Source organism: Barbus barbus, assembly GCF_936440315.1.
Source record: "Barbus barbus genome assembly, chromosome: 37".
Taxonomy (NCBI): domain Eukaryota; kingdom Metazoa; phylum Chordata; class Actinopteri; order Cypriniformes; family Cyprinidae; genus Barbus; species Barbus barbus.
The window spans coordinates 10762974-10788115 of NC_136715.1; the positions used below are offsets into that span (position 1 = coordinate 10762974).

A 25142-nucleotide genomic window follows, 5' to 3' on the forward strand; every position below is an offset into this window, starting at 1 on the left:
TATATATAAAGCGCATTTTAAAACAACCAAAAGGTTGACCAAAGTGCTATACAGGAAATTGAAAACACAACAGCAATCAAAATATAAACAATATACGAAAACCACAGCACAATAAGAAATATTGTTTAACCTATCATACATTTTTCAAATAAATAAGATTTAAGCATAGATTTAAAAGTATGTAAAGAAGGTGCTGTCTGGATAGCTACGGGGAGATTGTTCCAGAGAGTTGGCCCGGCAACCGCAAAAGCTCGGTCACCACGATGTTTCAGTCTGGACCTAGGAACGAATAGCATTATTTGATGCTCCGACCTCAGTGATCTCACTGGTTTGTGAAAAAGCAACAACTCAGTGAGATAAACTGGTGCAAGACTATTTAGTGATTTAAAAACAAAAATTAGTATTTTAAATTCTAATACTCTAATATATGCTCATATTTACGAGTTCCAGTCAGCAGTCTGGCTGCTATACCATTTGAAATGAGGATAAGCATGGTTTAAATATGGATAAACACTGGCCACAATGTTTTCTGTGCAATGAATTATGGCTGCTGAGAGCGTATAACCATTAAAATCCATTAAAATCCATTGACTTAGAAACCAAAAAAACAAATAGATATTGATATTTATAAATTATAATATTTTTATTTTTTTTTGTCATTTGTGCTGTATGTTAAATGTGCTGTATACAAAGGTAAGGTTTTTTTTTTTCAAAGCGGCTCAAAATGCTTTAATTTCATGGTTGGGGTTAAATGTCAATGGTGATAAAAAAGGACTGTATTGTAGCTGTCCAGTTCCACAAACTCTGTCATTTACTATTTGACCTGAATCACCTTAGCCCATATTTCTGAATGAATATGATTTGTACCAGCTGAATCACACCCAAAGTTAGATAATATGATTGCTTGTTGATAAGGTCTCTTTAAAGCAGTTCATTGAATTAATCAGGAAGGTTTTTAAACAAATGCATCAGTGGTTTTGTGTGATTATCTTTCATTACCTTCATTTTACCCCTATTAAAACTGTTGATAAACAGCTTGATGAAGCCTAGTGAGAAACCGTAGTCTCAGGATGCAAAACAGGACTCGCCACAAAACAGGCACCTAGACAATCTATTAGGAAAGTTATGAGTAAACGACTTTCCTTGAAAAAGAGATGGCTTTGACCGGTGTCCCCTGTGTTTTGACCGAGAACCCAATAGATCTTAGTAACAGATGTCAGAGGAAGGCCAGAGGGGATGTAGACCCCTCCTTCCCGTGTCTCAAAGGGCCACTAAATGTTTTAATTACCAGGCCAGCGAGATGTGTCTACAGGGAGCTCTCTGCTAAATGTGAGCCCCTGTTCCTCAAGTAAAGAAGAAAAAAAATGATCCTGTTGTTTTAAAAAGAGAGCAAAGTAATGGTTCAAAAAAGGAAAAGGGGTTGGAAACATTTGTTGTATGCTCTCTTATAAGGAGATATGAAATTATTTAAACCACTTAAGAGGGGTCCAGAGTCAAGCATCTTAGCGGGGTTTCCGAACGTTCTTCCTAGAAGAGTACTTTTTTTTTTTTTTTTTTTGCTTTATTTAATTATTATGTTCAAGAATACTGTATGTTTTTCATGGCTGGCTTAAAATAAATAAATATATATATATATATATATATATATATATATATATATATATATATATATATAATATATATATATATATATATATAATATATATATATATATATATATATATATATATATATATATATATATATATATATATATATATATATATATATATATCCATACAGTGTAGATTGGATTGGATTTTTTTTTCACTACTGCACAGACTGGCTCCAAATGGCATAATTTTTGCAAGTTGACAGCGGCCATACTGAGATGTTTTGGCTTCACGTTTCTATAGTGGAAGGAAGTGGATAAAGGGGGGTGAATAAAGGCCTCCTGTAGAGGCTTTTATTCACCCCCCAGAGCCACATGAGGCACGTTTTATTTTATTACGGATGTGCGCACTTTTCACCGGGAGCCGCAGCAATGGCTGCCCACTGCTCCGGGTATGTTCACTACTGTGTGTACACTTGGATGGGTTAAATACAGAGCACAAATTCCCAGTATGGGTCACCATACTTGGCCACACATCACTTCCCTTTCCCCTTTCCTTCCCTTTATGTGCACTCAAGAAAACTCTGGTGTTTCTGAATGGCTATAGCATTCATGAGCTCAGTAGAACCGTGTGTGGTTGGTTATAATGCGCAGTAGGGCTAAGTTAAACAGTGTTAAGCGTAGCAAGATAGCGGGGACAAAATTTAACACAAATCTATGAAGCAAGGATGATTAGAAAGGGCCAATCCGTCCTTTCCCAAGCTGAGCACACATTGTTTAATGAGTTTCAACTGCCTCCCTCAGGTTGAAGATTCATTCTCCCGTTGTGTAGAATAAACAGAAATAAAGATTCATTTATTTTTGCTGTGATTTATGTTTTTAAATAATTCATTACAGTGTATTCCTGTACTGTGTGTGTACTGCTGACTACAAAACAATTTTTTTAAGGTCAATAAAGTTTTAGGTGAAGATCAATCGGCCAACCAATCAATCAAATTTAATATATAATTCTTTTTAAGGGTTCATCTCCGTGCTGGCGGCAGGTTTAGGGGACACATCGAGTGAAATGAAAATAAGATTTACTTCAGGGTCAGTGAGAAGACCAGTGAACCGACCCTGTAGATTTTTTAAGCTATATAACAGGGCTGTCCAAACTCGATCCTGGAGGGCCGATGCCCTGCAGACTTTAGCTCCAACTGGCCTCAACACACCTGCATGGAAGTTTCTAGTATGCCTAGTAAGAGCTTTATTAGCTGCTTCAGGTGTGTTTAATTAGGGTTGGAGCTAAACTCTGCAGGACACCGGCCCACCAGGACCCGAGTTTGAACAGCCCTGTTATATAACATCAAATCTCAACACTCACAAAAGCTCTCCCAGCTATTGTAGGTGAAAATACCTATTATACCCCTTATTTAAACTGCACTGTGGTACCTTACGGCTCCAACACAGCCACTGAGCTAATCGTGGCCGCTCACCGGCAAGTGTCAGAAGCAGCTCTCCGTTACCTTGCCATAATATAGTCTCTTGAAAATTCTTTGTAAAATGTGTGTTGAATGTAAACTCCTATTAGGAATTTAACCATTCAATGTGAATTTATATGAGAATATTCTTGAATAAGGAAATCTATTCAGTGATTGTTCCATGTGTATGTCGTCATCCAAAATACCGTTTGTGGCACAGCAAAGTGTCGTGAATCATCTCTAAGGCTGACACTTAAGATTTTGCTTAAATTACGAATGTGATGCTTGATAACTAACTTTTAAGCTCAGCTTTGAGACACTTGAGTCAATTCTTAGCAGTGTTCTTGAGAGTAATTCATAGAGGCTTGCTAAATACGGGCCCTGGGGCCTGTACCATGATGGTAGATGAACAAATTCAGATTTACAGGATTAGTTTAGTAACATTTTTACAAAACCAAACCAATCCAATCTGGCTTTGTTGGTACCATGATGCTGATCATCAACTTTCTTTGTGAACTCAGTCTTTGATCCTGAGTTTGTGGAGCATGTGCACATGAATGTGTGACATCACTGGTGAACAGCCAATCACAAGCCTTGGTTAAAGGTTTGGCTAAAGATTAAGAGATTGAAGAATATGATGCATTTACAATGCTAAAAGTACTTGTTCATGAAAGAGGACAAATAAAAGAAATTATCTTGCTTTATCAGTGCATTCACAAGTGAAACTTAAGTTAGTTTATAGTTGGAAATATACAGCGATAGCGTCTCGAACATGTAAGGTCACATAGTCATTTTTAAAGCTTTATTGATTCTACAGCTTATTTATATTATATTCGATCTGTATATATTAACATTCATTTAAAATAAATGATTTATAATAACTGTTAAACTAAAATTGCTTGTGTGTAATGGATTAATAATAATATAAATCATATAATTATATAAATATTATAAAATAACAAAATTTTTGGTATTGGCCAGACATTTTTTTAGTACTAGTGACCTTTAATTTGGAGCAAGAGAAACTGGGGGAGTGACTTTTTTGTGTAAGATGTGTCACTTTGCTCACATCTGATTCATCTGGTCCAATTTCAGTTTGAGATCTGTAACTCAGAACGTTCTTCGTACATCGCTAACTCAGTTAGCTGGATTTAATTGTTGACAATTTCGGTTGATCTTGGATCATTTGGTTTTTTCGAAGCTCATCCTGGACTTGCTGTCATAACAACAGGTTAGCTTAAACCTGCTCGGGAGCAGACTTGTATCATGTAAACAAGATTAGATTGCATCTTTAAAATCTGTCACAACCACTGCTAATTTATTGTAAGCGTACCCTCCTGGTCCAGGGACAATAATTTAAATAATAATTAATTAATTTGAAAAAAAAATATTGTGTGGTCTATAATACTATGGACACTAATAAAAGATTTATTAGTAATGAAATAATTACTTTATAATTGTATTGGAGTCTTACACACATGCTATACAGTTAATCTGAATCATGCATTAATTTGAGTGGTGACAGATATTATGAGAGTTGATGGAGCGCAGGAGATGCAGATAACTTGATCTTGACTCTTAAGAAACTTTAATTAATGCTGTCACACAACAAATCTGCTTCAAAGATAAAAATTAAATGAATTGCTAATTACAACATTGGAATAAAAATGTAAAGCCAGTACAAATACTGCAAGTCCTGAATATAAATAATTGGGAAAAAACAGTGCACATTTCTTATATCTATTATAACATTCGTGTAGTTTTGTTCGCTTGGCTGTTTCCTTATAAAGGTCCAGAAATTTGTCAAGTTTTTCGACAGGTGGCTTTTTTACTGATATGATGTCATTACGTTGCTGTCTTGCCGCCAGCCAATCGCTGGATTGCTGATCGTGGTTTCGAGTATCGTTACATCTGCCCTTTTCGTGGAACACGAGAATACGCAGTAATCTTAGGCAACTTAATCCAGATATTTTAATCAAATACGCAAATTTGTTTGAAGAACCAGAGATCAGTTATCAGGATTGGAAGATCTGGAATCTTTCAAATCATCTCAGATGTATTAAGCGAGGTACGAAGAACGGGCCCCAGGTTAGCTGTGGAGTGTAAGTTACTATGGCAATGAATGCAGCTAAAAGCCAAGCCACTTTCATGGTACCTAAAACCCAGGACTGGTGCAAACTAAACTGAAACTTACCTGGCTAGCCAGCAAATCCGGCTTCATGGTACAGGCCAGATCAGTTCCATCTATAACAGCAACAAATTCAACAAGAACTTCAACAAAAATCAATGGCGACAATAACACATCAGGCAAAACATGCCATTCATACACATTGCTCCCAAGAAGAAGAAAAAAAAAATATATGTATATATATATATATATATATATATATATATATATATATATATACTTACTATAATATACAAACTTCAGTGTCCATATCCATTGGTGTATGTTAGAAAAACTTTGAGGCCATTGAGAATTAGAATTAGTGAACACAAATCAGCTATTAGATGTGATGTTACTTCTCCAGTGGCCAGATACTTACTGAATATTATCATAGTATTAAACAACTTAAATGAACTTGGAAATCTAATTACTACCACCTGTTGGTCTTTATTGGTCTTAATATATTGAGTAACTTAGATCTTGTCACACTGACGAAGGCAGCAAGTGTTTAATTGTTTTTAATCTCCTGCTTAAATAAAGAGATTTTTAGAATGCAGACATATGGTTATAGTAACTCACCTAGTGTTTTTTTGTTTTTTTTCATTGTGCCTCTTTTGTGTGGAAACATTGTTTACAGCAGGAACAAAAATTGCATGTGGTCGCAACAGCAGTGATTTTTTTCCAACTTGATCATTTGAGAATAAAAATGATTCCTTGGGTCTTGTTTTTACAAATATATCAGCTTTTTCTGCTTTTTCTATGGCATTGAAACTTGGACCGATGGGAGACAAGCTTTGTGTGACGAAATTGACAAAATGGCCTCCTCCTTGAAAATACCATATGTTTTTTTTTCCCCTCAGTGCACAAAATTTCAACAACAACAACAAAAAAACACTCAAGAACCTTCATAGTGTAATCAAATCGAGTGTGAAAAAGCTGTAATTCCATCGCATCGAGCAACATTCCTAATCCGTTTAAGGATTAAACAAGGTATTGTTGTGTGCCAAGCATGGCAGTCATAGCATTTAATCGTTTCAAACATTCCACATTCCAATGTCTTGGCTTTTTAGATTTCCCTACTGACAACATACACAACAGCTTTGATTTCTCTCAGAAATTCCAATGCAAAACAGTGGAGTTAAAATGAGTCTCATGATAAACCCCCAGACTGCCTTTGTAATTTATTATGAATGTGTCATAGTATTATACATTGATAATATCATGGCAGAAACAGTAAGACTAATAATCTGGTATGCAATTCTGAATTTAGCCACAGTCTTTATGAGCGAGTCAATTAATCTTTGTTTGTTCAACTGATATGTTCACAAACAGATTGATTCAGGAACTAAGCTCAAAAGTGCAGAACGTTTTCATTTTGGAACTGTTTTCATCAGTGGAGCAAAAACAGACAACTAACTGGAAATAGTGTGTCTAAATTGTAAATTACTCCTTATCATTGAATTGTTTAAAAGCAGTTCTAAAACGTATTTGTTGTTTCTTAACTGTTACTCTAACATTATGAATTACCAAAACTTTACGAACTCTAATAGAGGGAAACTCTATTAATGGCAATGTGTCAAAATAGACTAAAATGAGATTAGACATCAGAGCAGGAGAGAATTCATCAGAATTATTTTGCACAGTAGGCTGAGCACATCTGTAATCATTTTATAATCAACCTCACTATCCTTTTGGACTCAAAACTCTGATAAATTGAATGTTTGATTATCAGGTGGAATTTAGTGATGGCATGAAGTAGAAATCTAGTCTGGCTAATTCAGATGATATGGGCACTAGATTTTACAAACTGGCATTGGTTTGCATCGGTATGCTTGGCTCATTTCGTGAAGCAGTTGTGAGAGCACATGGTTAATTAGCCTTGACTAGCCACTGCTATAAACAGAAACCATAGGGTCTCATCCATCAAGACCACTGTGAGCATTTAACAAACAGAACATTTAACTTTCTTTTTTATGGCTCTGGGACGCTATCAATTCAGGGGCAACGCTCTGCGTCTCGGGTGTGCGTGCAGGTGCGTATTATAGTCCCATCCGCAATATCAAGTGACAGCATATCATTCTACAATTTAGGACAAGTCTCAGTTTCCCAGAGAGCTAATAGTGTTCGCTAAGGTTAATTTCCTTCCATACATCTGCCATCAATAAGCAATTAGGTGCTGAGGAAACAGAAGCTCTCAAACCTTCACATATTCCTGCATCCCCTTTGTTTTAATCAATCAATTTCAATTGCACGTTTATTGGAGAGTAGCACATGGATTTAGACTTAAAGTGACACTTGGAAAAAAACGTTATTATACTTGGCCTCCTGATACACCATCTTTTTTTCTTTTTCTGCCTGCTTAGTATGCAAGCGTATTGATCAAGTGATTCACAGCAGATGTTCTGAAGGGCTCTTTATAAAGGAATAGTTCCCTCAAAAATGAAAACACTGTCAAACATGTATGACATTCTTTTTGTGTTCTTTTTTGAAGAATGTCCTGGCTACTCTGTTCAATGATAAAAATGATCAAGAACTGCACTTATGAGCCTTAAAAAAAAAAGTGTCACAAAAGTATCACAAGTGTTATATTCCAAGTCTAATGAAGACATGCAATAGTTTTGTGTGAGAAACCCACAAAAAATGAAATTAAGTTGTAATTTACTGAATATCTCTTGCACATTTATAAACGAATGAGAAAAATTCCCTAACGAATCACTGATTTGGTTGCCGAGTTGAACTCACCGACTCACTCATCTGGTGCCAGTGGTTACAGCTCATTGGAAGGGACAATTAACAGTGAATAACGACAAAATGATCAGTCTTCAATCTTTAAAACACTTGAAATATAGTGCAAGTCACGAAGAGCTCTTTTAATTGTATGTTTTATGGTGTTTTTGCATCCTTTTTGAAGCTCAAAAGCTAATTGGCTGGAAAAAAGCCTCCTTCTGTGTTCCATGGAAGAAAGTAAGTTGTACGTGTTTGGAATGACATATGGGTGAATAAATACCAAAATTTTCATTTTTGAGTGAACTAACTCCCAAATCCTCTGCTGATATCACATGCCTTTTGTCATCCTTTCAACGTGCAAAAAGCTGAAGACAGGTCTAAACTAAGCAGAAGCAACATCCAATTGTCTCAGCAGGGTGTGAAAGGGAATTTGCAGGAAGTGTTTTATGTGATAATGCAGCTGCCTGAATAGTCAATGCCCACCTATGCTGGCGCGTTGACAGAGGATCATAAATTGCTCGGTTTAGTAAAAAATGCAGATGTGATAAACCCCCACGCCCCTTTTCATCCCTGAACAGCTGATAAAGTCAGCTCATTCCAGCTGACAGGTAGGCTTAAATAAAGGCCATTCAAATGGAGAACTAGGAAGGGCTTTGTTTTCAAGCCTTCCAGCGTGATATCCTTTCTACATTAAGCACCAGGAAGTCCGTCTTCATCTTGCCCATGGATCGCCATAGGCGGTCCAGACATGCGCTTCTGCTTTTCCGATGTCATGACACGCTCGTATGGCTCCCCAGTGGAGCTTGGCAGGAGCTGGTTGATATTATATGTATAAAGCTTCAACACATCGTCTTAAACAACTTGGGTTTCGCACACACAGCCTTTATGACCGATGCTTTTTATGTTTCAGATAGCTGCTGGAATGCCAAGCACTATAACAGCACCCCCAGGACCACACATTTGCGGTTCTGCATCGTAGGTGGTTGTATCTCATTTCACTGCGAGGGGTCAGAGTCTTTTCAGACCAATAAATCCAGTGCTGAAACTCCCTGTGGCCCTGCCACGATCCTCTCATCTTCCAGACTTCCGTTTCCTTCCTCTTTCGCCTTAAGACTTCTCTGTATAATACTGCTTCTGTACTGGCCCATATGAGAAGTTGGGCTCTCATTGACAGAATAAAGCTACGCTGACATGCTCCAAAACCCCCAGCCATGCACCACTGCATCTCCACTTGAAAGGGCATTGGTTATACACTATATTTCAGAATATGTTTCAAAGACCAAAGAGTGTTAAAGCTAGTATGGGAAATTTAGCATTCAAACGCTTAATAGGGAATAACTATGCATGCCAATATGAAGAAAATGCATCTCTGAAATGCTGTTCAGATTGATGAATGTGGTAAACGTGTCCCAGAATGTCTTATAGATGTCTTTTTCTGTTCTGCAGCTCCACCCAACAACATCTCAGTTGGGGCAGAGAACACACCAGCACCGTTCAGCCGCTACCAGGCCCAGAACCTTACTCTGGTCTGCACTGCCAAAGGAGGCAAACCAGCTCCATCGGTGAGTCCCAGCCAGATTTATGCACAAACACATGCTGTTTGTACTGTCAATAGGCATCATTTCCAGTCATTACAGATGTCCCTAAGAGGTTTTTTTTTTTTTTTTGGCCGTTGTCAATTTTGTCCCCGCTACTTTATGAAATAGTTCACAGCAGGGATGTGTCTAATACAGAGAAGGCATCTCCAATTGTCGAGCGGCAGTCTCTTTCATGTGTGTTATAATGAGGGGAGTTCTGGCACTGCAATTTGTTATTTTATTGTTTTGCTAGTTTTCAGGGGGGGTTTTCCAGCTTACTACTGCATCCATTACCCATAAACCAAAATGTATGACGATATGTCTCCACTCATAATGTGCAAAATATGTCAAAGTTCTTTCTTTCTTTATTTTATTTATAAAGCGCATTTTAAAACAACCAAAAGTTTGACCAAAGTGCTATACAGGAAACTGAAAACAAAACAGCAATCAAAATATAAACAATATACAAAAACCACAGCACAATAAAAAATATTTTTTAACCCATCATACATTTTTCAAATAAGATTTAAGCATAGATTTAAAAGTATGTAAAGAATGTGCTGTCTGGGTAGCTACGGGGAGATTGTTCCAGAGAGTTGGCCCGGCAACCGCAAAAGCTCGGTCACCACGATGTTTCAGTCTGGACCTAGGAACGAATAGCATTATTTGATGCTCCGACCTCAGTGATCTCACTGGTTTGTGTAAAAGCAACAACTCAGTGAGATAAACTGGTGCAAGACTATTTAGTGATTTAAAAACCAAAATTAGTATTTTAAATTCAACTCTCAATTTTATCGGCAACCACAGAAATATGCTCATATTTACGAGTTCCAGTCAGGAGCCTGGCTGCTGCATTTTGGACCAGTTGCAACCGCTCCATAGATGAATAATTTATCCCATAATAAAGAGAATTGCAATAGTCCAAACGAGTAATAACAAATGCATGAACTACTGATAAGAATTGATAAGATATTGATAAGAACGATTTCTTGGAATGTTTCTTCAATACTATTTTAACAAGATAAATTGGTAAATATCTAGTCATTGTGCTTTTACTTGTTTAAGTGTGTGTTAAGGGGAAGTAGTGGCCTAATGGTTAGAGAGTCGGACTTGTAATCCAAAGGTTGCGGGTTCAAGTCTCCGGCCGGCAGGAATTGTAGGTGGGGGGAGTGAATGTCCAGCGCTCTCAATACCACGACTGAGGTGCCCTTGAGTAAGGTTGTCCCACTCTTAATGACACATTTCACTTGACTTGTAAATGAGTAAATCCTCTATTACAGACTTGATTTCCTGATCACATTGACTTTTTCATCAAAACAGAACAAGAAACAAAACAGAAGCCTTTTTTGTATTTATTTACTTAAACATCTGTTATTTGTTGTTCCTGCATATTTTAGGGGCCGGTTGGTGTACTTTTTCAGTTTTTTTTATCTGTTTGTTCATTTTTATTCACTGTTTGTTCAGTGATTGTGTATAGGGTAGAGTGCAAAAGCCTTGTAACCGTTTGAAGTGAATCTTTTCAATGAAGTCAGTGCGGTTTCTGGGGCCACACACCTCAACCTCATGAACACCATCCACACAAGCTCCGCTTGAGTTCAACCAGTGGTTTGTAAAAAATCCCTCCAGCCCATTAATCATGCTCTGTGGGCGCAGCATAATGTATTCCGGATCTATCTTGCCCCCATCTCCAGCAATTAAGAGCCCAGCGTGATAGGCATGTGGTGTGAAAATGATTTCCACCACCCCACCTGAAGAGTCGCATTGCTGAGCAAAAGTCTGACCAGCTCTGGCCTCTATTAGCACACAACCCATGAGTGCAAGTCCCAAGGAGAGCTCATCCCACTGCTCCGCCCCTCATTACCATTCATGCCATTCATTCACACAAGACAGTCTCCGCTTCAGAAACAGCAGTACAGCTGAAAAGATCTTAGTCAAAGGTTCCAGGATGTCTGGGAGGCTGATGAGGCTCTTGCGATAATATTTTTCAAAGGAGTTTCAGACCTGGGCTGATGGTTGAATGTGGCTTGATTTGTGTCATCCTCAATAGTGAGTGAGCCGGTTCTTTTGGTTGTGTGTAGACAACTTATTCAGAGATATAAAGATTGATTCTCTCTTGCACTGTTCGACAGTATTTCAATAGCCTGTGAATATATTTGGAAACCAATTTTCAAACATATTACTGTTAACAAGACAGTAGAAAGTTTTATTTGTCCATTTAATCAGTGTAAATGTATTTTTATAACATAGATGGAGTATTCTCATTGAGATCAGATTACTGTCAAAAATTATAAATCTTTAGAAGATTATGACATGTGTACAGCCAAAATAAGACATATAAAATAGAAATATTATTAATATTTAAAAAATAAAAAAATAATGTAAACCTTTTTATCAATGTCTTTACTATCACTTTTGATTCATTTTAATGCATCATTGCTGATTTATTTAAAGGTCAAAAAATAATTCTGACCCCAAACTTTTGAACAGTAGTGTATGTATAAGTTTGCTTGGGTAAAACTGCATGAGAGAATTTTATAGTTTTTAACAGTAATGTTCATAGTCAGTTGGGTTATGAAAATAAGATTATTATCATCGTTTTTACATTTATGTCCTCATCAAAACAGAAGCATTTGAAGGTTGTATCATACAGGATAATACTTAATTAAGTTAATTAAGTATATAGTTTTGTGTGGTAATGAAGCATGTGGTTGAGAAACAGGGAAAGGGAGGAGTAGTTTTATGCATTTTGATAAGGCTCTAAAATTCATTCAGAATGTCTCGATGGGACTAAAGCTAGATGGGTAAAAGGTTTTGCCAAATTATATTAAATCTCATGTGGATTACTGCCTCTATTCTATGTTCAAACCTTAGAAGCTCTTCAAAACAGTGTTTTGAAATTAATTGTATTCAGGAAATAATTTGGTATCTCTGGACCTGAACCTGTCCCATTAAGGGAGATACTACTTTCAATCCAATCCCAAACAATATTCTGATCTGGATAAAGGCAAGGTGTGATGAAAATAACCTGGATTTTTTAAAGAAATAAATAAATCAGGAAACCAAATATAACATGCAATCTTAATGCTTTTAAGAGAATGAGAAAGCTTACAGTAGTCACTAAACAAGTTTTAAAACCAAACCAAAACTAATATTTATTTTGTATTGCAGGACGTTTATTCACTTATTTGCCTCTTGCTTCACTAAGCCTACAAATAAAATAATGTTATTCTCAACAGATACTGCTGTGCTCCAGGGCAGCAGCATTGGACTGAATTTCTCTTCTGCAACTTCAAATGCCTTTCTACTTTACTGTCTTATGATTCATCTCATTTGGGCTTTTCTGGTGTCACTGCCTTATGGCTTTCGTCTATATCATCTGAAACATTCCCTATTTTCTATTTCATGAACTCACTCTCTTTTTTTTCTTTTTTTTTTGCAATCTTTAGTAAGTCAAATCAATGCCATGGCTTTGCAGTTTAACACCCTCTTGAAATCAATTTAACAGCCACTGTGCATAGCTTGGGGTTCAAAACAACGTATCATTCCCACAGTGAGCGGAGCACCCGGCATGTTCATCATCTCACTACTTTTGGAAAAGGCTGTCTTTATTTTGGCACCGTTCAGCTCTTTTCAGACAATTTTGTCTTTCATCAGGCTGACAAAATTCTTCCGGCAGATTTGGATGTTGAATTTAAAGGGATAGTACACCCTAATATGAAATTCTATCTTTATTTACTCACTCTGGTGTTACTCCAAACCAGCTATAATCAATAAGATGTTAAGTTCCACAAATGACAAAAAGCAAAACCTAAGCAAGCCAATCGGTCTGATTTGAGAACTGGATGAGTTGCAACAATTTTCAGCTCAGTGAATAGCTTGCATTTCAGTCTTTTCCTCACAAAGCTGTGGTGGGTTTTTGTTTTGTTTTGGTCTGTTGTGATTTGTGTGTGTGTGTGTGGGGGGGGGGGGGGGGGGGGGGTGTTTTTGTTTTGTTTTGTTTTCAGCAGTCCACAACTGGAGCAACAATGAGTTGAGAACAAAAAAACATTTAAATCCTTTATCCTTTAAATGTGCACCAAGTATTTTTTCCCCCGTTTCAGCTAGCCAAGGTGGTCCTGAACATTATTATTTACCTATACAACGTTATAGGTTTTGATTACTAATGCAACTGTAGGTTCAGTTTACTATTTTAGTTTATTTTTACCTTTATTAGGTGTCTGATAATAGACAGGTTAACAAGGTAAAATGCGTAGCATTCAACCACCATGCGGCAGTTTCACCCTTAGATAAAATATAACTGCTTTCTCTAATCCATTCCACTGATATGACTCATGTGAATGTACATCAATCATATCTGTCCAAAACATTTTTGGCGCATTTTGTTTGCGAGTCTTCTCCCAAATCCGATGGGCCTCAAAGGAGGTTTCTTGTCTTTAAATACCATGAAGAGCAGCATTCGAAAACACAGCAGTCCATCAACTGACAGGCCAGGCTGGTGTATCTTCTGCACAATCTGGTGCTGATTGAAAGAGAGCTAGATAATCATCCCCCATATTATCCGTCATTAAGTCCGTTCGGCTCTCACTCCCGCATTGTAACAGCAGAAGTAAGGCCATCATCTCTTTGACACTCCAGTGATTAAATATGACAATTTTTAGGAAGTAGAAAAGGAATAGCCACTATTGTAAAGTCTCTAAATAAGCTTTCCACTCAAAATAGTGCACTTGGCAATAAGCTGCATGATGGTGCTTTCATTAGTGTCCATTCACGGGCAACCCGCTCCACTGGCGGCGTGAAGCATTGTGCCGAGGTGCGGGTCCATACGTGCTTTGTGCGCATCCTTTGTGCAAAGCGTGTTGAAACACCGATGATTCAAGACCTGAAACTGAGGTGTTTTTTTTTTCTCCCTTTCCTTTGTAACGTTGTGCGTCTAAGAACTGCCAAAAACACTTCAAAGGCACTGAACTACATGATATTTTGGCTTATTTCAGCACTTACTGTATTATTGTGCAATATATCTTGCTTGGATAGACTCTACATTGGCTGCTGTGTAATTACTCCCCTTACTAAGGCGTAAGACACGAGTGCTTGCGTTCATGTGGAACTATTTCAGGTTGTGTGGGAGTTAGACGTGTGACAGCCCGGCATCTCCCTAAAAAGGACTTTAGAAACGCTGCTTTTCCCCAGACAACAACCAATCAAAGACAGCCATCAACAGCACGTCAAACATGTCTAATATCTCATTTGTATCGACGGAAATGAGCATTGTAGCTTCGGCTGTAGATACAAGGCAATTATTGAAGGCACATTAGAGAGAAATTAATACAAGGACAATTGATTATCCCCTGTGAATAGAAACAATGGCCTTTTCCTGCTCATTGTGTGATAAGACATTACCAGTAATAAGCAATGCTCTGCTGAAATGATTAATGGCGCTTACCGTAATGTACTGCAGCTAATATAACGTACCAATTGGACATTGTGTGACATGTTTAAGCAATTTTAAACAAAACTTAAGCGCATGTCGACTCTTTTCTTCAGAAAAATGTTGTTGAGAGCATGCATGTTTGAGACTGTTAAAGTAAAAGCTCAAGTATGCCATCCACAAAACGCAAAAAACTGAATTATGTTCAAACAGAGCAAATTCAGGGAGCAGTATTACAGTATAAATAATTGAAAAGACCGTGTTTGCAAAGAACAAGGCTGGGAATGAGTTGAGCATGTTGTGTGACCGTTACCTTGGTGATTAGCATGGCTATGAATAGGAGTTCTGTGCACTATTTGCAGAGGCAGACTACCTCTCTCTCAGATCTAACCCAGATTATGGCAAGGATTTATAGCTCCACATGCTGGAGACATAAAGGTACTGCAAGACATTTGGCACATTAACCAAAGATAAGGGACTCTAACATAGCATTTGTTAACCCAAGACAGAATAGAAATTAATAGAGTTCGGCTAGACATTTTGTTTAGTTTTGTATGATAAACCAAGGCTCACATTCTTGTTCATTTCTTCACATTTTTATATTTTGCAGACTGAAACATTTGGGTATAGCCTAAGTAACATGTTTGTTGTGAATTCTGTTTGTTAACGTAAACATTTATTTAGCAAATCAGTAATATTTTGCCATGCACGTGTGTGTGTGTGTGTGTGTGTGTGTGTAATGCACATAATGCTCTTAAGTGTATATTTTTTCACATTGTATTGCAAATTTACTTTAAGTAAATTATTCTTTGTAAAAAATAATTTATTTAAAAATACACCACCTTTCAAATGGTTTTGTTTCAGTTAATTCAGTTAATTAGCATATTAGAATAACTTCTGAAAGACCATGTGACACTGAAGATTGAAATGGCTTCTGAATTCAGCTTTGCCATCACAGGAATAAATTACATTTTAAAATATATTGAAATAAAAAACAGTTGCAAGGTAATAACATTTCAGACTAATACTGTTTTCACGGTTTTCTTTTTTTTTTCTTTTTTTTTTATTAGAGTGAAAATATTACTACTGCTCTGATCGGGCAAGCAAAAGCCTAGGAGGAAAAAAAAAGCCTTGGAGAATAACTATCATAGTTTTTTTTTTCATAGCGACTTACTGTACACTTCTTACAGTGCCAGTCCCCCTGGGGCGTTTATGCAACCTTGATATAGTGTGTTTACATGGAAAGCAGGAATGTGATAAACTGTGGCGTTGATGCTACAGTATGCATGCTCAGAAAACTCCCTTCTGCGGCTTTGTTTGACTAAGTAAAACCGAGGCCTATAGATACTCCATTCATTGCAACTGAACTAGCCTCTATTCAGCCGTAGCATGAGTTATTGCATTGTCCTTTCTAAATGGCTCTGTAGTCAAGGCATTGTTTTGTTATCTCACACAACCACTAATATTAGCCATTAGCTGCTGTTTGGAGCCTTAGCTATTAGCATGAGGGTTCCACTATGCATCTGCTTTGTCTGCTCTTCCCTGTGGCTGCAGGCACAAATAGTCGGATAATGCAAGTAAAAGCCACAGTGTGGTATACGCTGTTAACCCCTCTCAGCAGCCAAGATAAAGTGTGTACTTTAGAGCACATTAGCCGCAAAAACAGTCCTCGCATGGAGGGAATAGCGCTGTCCTTTACAAGCCTCTCTCACTTTGTCGCTCTCTGAATTCTTTTGACATTGCTAGCAGGAAACAAGACTTCTCAAGGACATGAGCTTAATTCACCCTTGTTACATTATGTTTATTTACCCAACAGAGTGTGGGGGCATAAATGCTGAGATCAAATTGAAGCCAGACAAACTCACACACATACTGTAAAGAAAGGGCAAAAAAGGGCTAGGAAAGTGCAAGGAAAGGTCTCGTGTAATGCAATGAAACTTTGATCTTATGCAAACGGAATTTAAAGTGTCCAAAGGTCCCGGAATGGACAAGCAGATTATATAAAACATATATATAGCATGCAGTACTTTACACTGAACCCCTCTTATTCCTTCTTGTGAAGCAGTGGAGGGTAGGAAAAGGAGGGATTGAGAGTAAAAGGGGTACAAGCAGAGCACTGTTCAAAAATTAATGCTACAGGCATTAGGCCTACTGAATTTAATACACATATCTGGAGGTTGTGTGTTGAAGTGGGAACTTAATTCCCTGTCAAGTGATTTACCAGCCAGGAATCTTAATACCCAAATGCACTGTAGTGGAGAGAGGCTGTTACAGCAACGCACTAGTGGAACACAAACACAAAGCAGAAACTGTGTCATGTATATTTGCCATTCACTGGCGCTGTGGGCTGAATGATGCTTTTGTGTTGTCCCAGATACTTTTGTTTAGGTAATTTCACAATTTACTTTGATTGCAGCAGATACTGACTGTTCCATCCTCTTTCTTTTTAAAGGTTTCCCATGCCTTTTCATACCAAAATGACACTGGTTTTCATGCTGGAAATGTGTAATCTGCAAAACGATTTCAGAACCAACCTGTCAATTGACAAAGTTTTGAGATTATATTTTAACATCCATAGTTATTCGATTTAGCATCTTCGTGCAGTCACGGGTTTCTTGCAACAACAACAAGTATATTAATACATATTTTTAAATACAAATTGTAAATTAAATGTATTTTAAACTGGAAAAAAGGAAAAATAAAGTAGCTGGAATAATATTATTTGTGTATGTATTAGTATTGCTGTTAATTTTACATTACATTATTTCATAAATGTTCTAGATTTTATTTTCATTTATTTGAAAATGTATTTATTTTAGGGGCTGTGTGGAGTCAGTTCACTACGGACGTTCTAAGAGGCCATGCATTATTTTTATTTTTTATTTTTCTCGTGGTCACGACTTAATTGTCTCGTGATGTCAACACAATAAGAATAGTTTTTTTCTCATGATCATGACTTAGAATAGAAAACAATTATAAGGATAACGCTTAACATGGCTTAATGCATTGAGACCAAAAAGACCAAAAACTCAATAAACATAAACATAAGCATATTAATAAAGCATTATATGTACATACAAGCATATGAGATAAGATAAGCAATGCATTTAGCATGTTAAGCATTTTACCCACATGATCATGAGAAAACAAGAAGGGAAAATAATAATAATAGTGCATGGCCTCTTAGAACTTCTGTAGTTTCTTTTATTCTTTTATTTTTACTTTTATTTTTATTTTTTATTTTATTTATTATTTAATACATTTGTATTTTTATGCCAGCACATTTTAGGGGCTGTTAGAGCCTTTTTTTTTAATCCCCCGTACTTTGTTTGTTGTTGTTGTTTTAATTGCTAGGTTATGTTTGTTTGTTTTATATCAGCATATTTAGGGGCTGATTGGAGTCTGTTTCCATCCCAAATACATTCACTCATTCATTTATTCAGATATTCTTATAGGGTAGTTGGAGGCAGCCCATTTTTAGTCCAACTGACAGTCAGAATGAAGGGTTTACCTGACGTTTAAAAAAAAAATTATAATTTAGTCTGATTGAAGTACAGAATCATTAACTTTCTGTCTCTCTTTCCAGGTATATTTCAAGCGGGATGGAGAGTTGATAGAGGTGATCTCCTATGTTTCAACCACCGTGGGTTATGAGGGTGGTGGCTCGGCTGGCGTGCGTGGAGCCAGACCTCTGATCAGCAGGGATCTGGACGACACTAAGCTGAGAAAGTCTCTATCTCTGCTGGGTCCGGATGGCAGGCCCGGACGCCTGAACACAGAGAGTCCTGGGCGGAGCTACATGGCCAGACAACCCGGCCAAGAGCCCAGCCCAGCCACAGAGACCATCCCAGAGACAGTGGTCAGCCGAGAGTTCCCACGCTGGGTTCAGAGCACTGACCCCCTGTACTACTTCAGCAACACGCAGATCCCCCAGAGCGACGGGTCTGTGCTGGTTCAGGCCAAACTCACCTGGACTCTGAATCCGCAGTTGGACAACGACGCCCTTTTCAGCTGTGAGATCACGCACCCGGCTCTCTCCATGCCTATGCAGACTGAGGTCATACTGGGTAAGAGTGCTTTTGTCAGCTTTAACGTTGATTTGGCAGGATGCAGATCTTTAGATCAATGTGAAAGCTTTGTTTTTGACCTTCGACCTTGTTATTCACCTCCCCTCGTCTGATCGTGGGTGAATCCTTTTACATCCCCATCTGACAGATGCAGTGAGACTAACACTGGTTTCTATTTGCTGCTTAATTGCGTTACAGGCAAGCAGATTGCAGTTACTAATGCAGAATGCAAAATCTCCCTGTGACTGACAGGCCCATTCATTGAGCTGTCTGCGCAGTAGATTGAGTTAACTTAACCACGTTATTGAAAAAGTCAACCTGAATTAAAGAAATCAAGCATAAAGGGAATTTCGCAGTGCGCTCAAAGGCATTGTTGCTGGATCTCACTGTTGCAACCCACTGATAATTGTAAAAAAGTCTACCGTCTACTAATTAAGATGCTAAAACGAGGATGTTGCGTTTCTTATTTGTGTCAGTAAAATTGGCTTGTTGCGTTCACTTGTTTATTCTGTAAGTAATGAAAGTCGTGGCCAAACGCCGTGGAAAAACGCCGCCAAAGAATGGGATACTGGCATACCTTTGTATTTTCATGGATGAGAGGCTTTTTTCACGTTTTTGCTTTTAAAGCTACAACAAAGATGGCCTGACGATCCCATTATCACTTCAAAGGCAGCACTCACTTGTAGTCTCTGCTATCAACCCTCAGAAAGAGGCAAGTTATGAGACGCAAGACAAGATAAACAGAGACATTTCTCTCACTTAGTGGTGCAGGAGCAGTGCAGAAAGAGATGAAGGCGGGGGAAAGGACAAAAAACAGCGATAAGACGAAGAAAGCGAAGATGGTCTAGAAGCTGATGCCTTTTCCATTCAATATTTCTCATTCTCACTCGTTCCATCATTCTCGTCTCACTCCGACATGATCTCCCCCTATGAGATTCATGGCTGCTCAGACAGAACCCACTGCAATCACATTACAAGAGTATCTGCTTCTTGTGCAGACGTTTACCTCTTAGCGTGTGGATTTATTTTCACTTAAACATGATTCCCAGTTGTTTATGATATAATTATTACAACCACAAGAGAGAATGACAGCAGAGTAATCTTTGTTCACATATAGCCACGATATACCAAAATGAATCATGGGATGCAGTTCGTGAGGAATTGGTTTGTTTAGCACATTCAGACTAAAGGGACAAAGACAGATCCCTAAGTCAATAACATATTGTGCGATGATAGAAATGTGTCAGCTGGTAGAGCTTTTGCTTTACCATCTATACTGCAGTAGATGTATTCACACAACTTTCACTTGGCAGGACTGTTCTATGTTATTTACACATATTAATGATACATAAAGCAATATTTTAAAAAAAATGTATACTGTCTGTGAGAAATATCCCAAAGCCAGTCATGTTTTTTAAAGGGGTAAAGAGCTTAATGGTGTTAAATTGTTTAACATAACTTGCTATATTTGTTGCATTAATATTGTACATTTTTAACAATATTCTTTTACATTTTTAAATTATCCTATTTTAATCAATATTTAAAATCAGAATATTTATTTTAAAAAGTTTTAATGTGAATCTATTTTTGCACGAATGCCAAAATTATTAATTAGCTTTGAACAAGCTTTTATTTTGATTTGCATCCTTTGAGTTCCAAATAAAATGAAAAAGAAAATCGCTTTTAAATTTACTGTAAATTTCACTGTAAAAGTTCACTGTATTTTGATTCACTGCATTATGCAATGGTAGATGTTACAGTTAAGTATATAAACTATATTATCACTGATTTTCAAATTTAACAAGTGTGAAAATGCCTTGTTGATGCTAGAGGTCAGAGGAAAATGGGCCGACTGATTCAAGCTGATAGAAGAGCAACTTTGACTGAAATAACCACTCGTTACAACCGAGGTATGCAGCAAAGCATTTGTGAAGCCACAACACGCACAACCTTGAGGCGGATGGGCTACAACAGCAGAAGACCCCACCGGGTACCACTCATCTCCACTACAAATAGGAAAAAGAGGCTACAATTTGCACGAGCTCACCAAAATTGGACGGCTGAAGACTGGAAAAATGTTGCCTGGTCTGATGAGTCTCGATTTCTGTTGAGACATTCAGATGGTAGAGTCAGAATTTGGCGTAAACAGAATGAGAACATGGATCCATCATGCCTTGTTACCACTGTGCAGGCTGGTGGTGGTGGTGTAATGGTGTGGGGGATGTTTTCTTGGCACACTTTAGGCCCCTTAGTGCCAATTGGGCATCGTTTAAATGCCACGGCCTACCTGAGCATTGTTTCTGACCATGTCCATCCCTTTTTGACCACCATGTACCCATCCTCTGATGGCTACTTCCAGCAGGATAATGCACCATGTCACAAAGCTCGAATCATTTCAAATTGGTTTCTTGAACATGACAATGAGTTCACTGTACTAAAATGGCCCCCACAGTCACCAGATCTCAACCCAATAGAGCATCTTTGGGATGTGGTGGAACGGGAGCTTCGTGCCCTAGATGTGCATCCCACAAATCTCCATCAACTGCAAGATGCTATCCTATCAATATGGGCCAACATTTCTAAAGAATGCTTTCAGCACCTTGTTGAATCAATGCCACGTAGAATTAAGGCAGTTCTGAAGGCGAAAGGGGGTCAAACACAGTATTAGTATGGTGTTCCTAATAATCCTTTAGGTGAGTGTATTCTAAAATGCAATTTATTCCTGTAATGCAAAGCTGACTTTTTAACAGATATTACCTGAGGAAATAAGACTGGAAGATATTATGTATGCAGTTGCTCCAGTAGAAGGTTTCATTTCAGTTATTATCATGACACTTCCAGTACAGGTGATCCACTAACCTGTCTATGTAAAGTCATAGAAGCACTCACAAGTCATACATCTTTAACAGATTTGAATATTTTCACATGAGACAGAAACATCTTGACAGCGACTCAAATTTGTATAACATTCACTGAATATTCATGAGGCAAGTCTTGGCTGCGCTCTAAATGGATGCGGTTGGTCTGGGGAGGCGGTGTTCTCAGAACGCTGTCCTCACCTCAGAGCATCACGGCTGGGCTTGTTGCCCTGACTTGGCTGTCTGTCAGTCATATCCAAATATGCAGTGATTCAGTCAGTGCCTCTCCATAATTAAAGCTGAGCCAGGCTCAGCAGTAAGGATTTGCATGAGTGAAGGTGCTACTGATTCAGCAAAAACACAGAAGGGGAATGAGTTATATTCTCACATCCAGAGGATAGAGATGATCTATGCCTGCACGTCAAGTTCCTCCACCCAGTAGACTGATAATAAGTATGCAGATGTTTGTTGTTGGTTCTGTGTGGGAGTGTGAATGAATCTGTCTATATTCTAACAACCTTATTTCTCTATCAAGGGTTTCAATGGCTTGGAGGTTCAGTGGACCATGAGAAGTTGGTCAAACAAGTCTACAAAGAAAGACAGGGTTAAATACAACATGATTTATACATATTGAACATGGATCTTTTGTTAGTCCTGGAAGAATATTTGTATCAACAGTCATAAGTAAACCTAGTGGTAGAATCTGATTACTTCATAAAAATGTTGATCCAGAACCATGTTGTACTTGGGTAAATTACATTAAGCCCAGAGTCATCAAGTTGAACACTGTTAGCTCTGCTAAATACACCAGCTTAGGCTGATTTTTATGCTGGTGTTGATATTGTATATTTAATTGTGCATTTAGACAAGTTAAATGTTTTCATACATTATAATGTTTTGATGACAAAACTTTGAGACTTTTGTAGTTGCCTCCTTTAGTGAAGCCTGTGCCTCTGTGGCTTATCAGTCACGGTGCTTGTGACGTGATGACATGGGTCACCAAATGTTCCTCCTGGAGTTGGCCCCAGACATCTGGCCATCACCTTACTTCAACAGCACACTTTTTATAAGGTTTTATCAGTCTAATTCTGTTCAAAATGCTTTTTAACAGGTGCAATTTTACCTTTTTTCTTTAAAAAAGAATGTCACAGCTCAGTGAATTTTTTTGTCAGCTCTGGTGGTTAGGGCTTAGGTTAGGCAATCCGAGGTATTGATCTGTTAATTCAACCACTTGGTACGGAAAAGGCAGGGTCAGCCTTTGAGTGCCCATTGCTCTGTCAGAACACAAACCCTATCAATGGTCTCCTTTTGTTTTTCAACTGTTTTCTTAGGGAAAATCGATGGAGTCATTGAGTCATGATTCATGCCTTGACAAGCTCTTAATCTCTCTTGTGTATTACATGTCACATCTCTTTCTCCACTCCGCAAAGCCTGGCCACTAATATCCCAGATCATTTCCATAATAAGTAAGCAGGCAAAAGAGGATTTCTGTGCATTCAGTGTAGTGTCCTGCCATAACTTGATTTATGTGTGAAATATACATTCATAGGACCCATTACAAATGTGAGAGCGGAAATCATAATCCATTAAGCAGCACCAGGGGGTAATCATTAAACTGACTAAGACTGGCCTGATGCCTCATTAGCTTTTGCTGGACACTCTGTGGCTTGATTGATGGCTAAAAGCATGATTAGCCATTGTTTCACATAGTTCTCAGTAGTTGGATTATCTGTATGTGTTGTAGGAGCCAAAGCATAGCATTAGCCGTAATGAGGGTTGAAAAAAGGCCACAGTGGGTTGTATTTTTGAACAATTTCAAGCCCAATCTTCATTTACTAAGCTTCGCTCTGGAATTATGTGTTAGTGCAAACATATGGCTCACAAAACTTGTTTTATGGTTCTCAGGGCTACAGAGAGTGGATGCTGGTAATCATGGTAAACGGTGCAGAACCACTTAACACGGGACCATTCGGAGGCGTTCTCGCACTCAGACTCAGACGCTATAAAGCGCCTAGCTCGTGCTGCCAAATAGAGGAAGTTTCACTTGAGAAACTTGTGGTCTCACTTTCCAGACATGTACAAAATCACTTTCTTATCTTCCCCCTGAGTACACAAGAGAAATCCTCAGTGCCTGAGAAGGTCAAAATATGATGTTTTAACCTTTCCTTCATCACATCCCAGCCATTCTCTGAGACCAAATTAAATCCATCTGGGAGATTCGGTCCACACAAGACAAGGGAATTAGTTCTCTAAGTGTCTCTTATCTTACTTCCTCCACCGTTTGCCTTGCACGCTCTGTTTCTTCTTCAGTAATGAGTGCCTACCCAATTTAGGTCCTTGTCTCTCTTGGGAAATAAATACTCCTCAGCAATTTCAATGAAGGAAACTGAGAACCTCCAAGTTGACCTCCAAGTCAAACACCATGACTTTAGTCTGTTAATGCTATGCTGGTATACTAGTATTGCTTTAATGCTGTGCAACAAAAACTGATCGAGTTTTCTTTTTTTTTCCTTCCATAGCGGCTCCTAAAGGCCCCAAGCTTATGATAACCCCTACCAGGGCAAAGGTAGGGGATACAGTTCGCATCACCGTCCAAGGTTTCCAGGTAGGATCTCCAGTGGTAAGTCCATGGGGGTTACGAAACCAGGGCCAAGTTCAGTTTTGGATACGTGGAGGTTTGTCCCGCATGTGCAGTTAAGCCTGTGTGATGTATGACTATAGTGACCATTCTTACAGAGTGTGCAATACAACACGTGTATCTGTCAGTTCATGACCTGGTACTGCTATCCATGAGCTATCAATCCAAATGGTTCGGCCTGTCCAAGGACGGGTGCACTGCATCTGACAAAATCAAACCGTTCAATCATGTAAGTTGCTATGAAATCAAAATAGAGGGTTTTCAAAGTCCTTTAAAGGTCATGAGAACAAAAAGTCTGAAAATTATCTATTGTAAAGTACTTAGGGCTGCAACTCAAAAAAAAAAAAGACCTTGAGCACTCAAGGTCATTAGAAAGTTCTAGACATAGATCGGTTGTGAGATAAGATAAGAGTCTAATAGAAGAATGTATTTGTAAATGGTCTACAGACACTCAGACTGAATGCTCTTTGGATTAAATGGCATTTAGGTTGCGATTATCTTTCTTTCCCCAATTGATTTCTCTATTGTTAGCACTCTATATTTCAGTGTCATCTCTATAAACACAGAAGAAAGGAAACAAAACTAATGTGGTGTTGCATTTAATAAATCTCTTTAAATGAAAAGCTGTCATA

At 38.1% G+C, this 25142-nt stretch overlaps 1 protein-coding gene across 1 annotated transcript in view; it reads left to right on the forward strand.

Moving 5' to 3' along the window:
- Nucleotides 1-25142, forward strand: part of igsf21a (immunoglobin superfamily, member 21a) — a 240935-nt gene that overhangs the window by 204105 nt on the left and 11688 nt on the right. The window contains exons 5-7 of the mRNA XM_079396363.1: nt 9392-9507; nt 18534-19014; nt 24392-24492. Of these exons, the coding sequence (XP_079252489.1) occupies nt 9392-9507; nt 18534-19014; nt 24392-24492 (698 nt within the window). The remainder of the gene's footprint in view (nt 1-9391; nt 9508-18533; nt 19015-24391; nt 24493-25142) is intronic.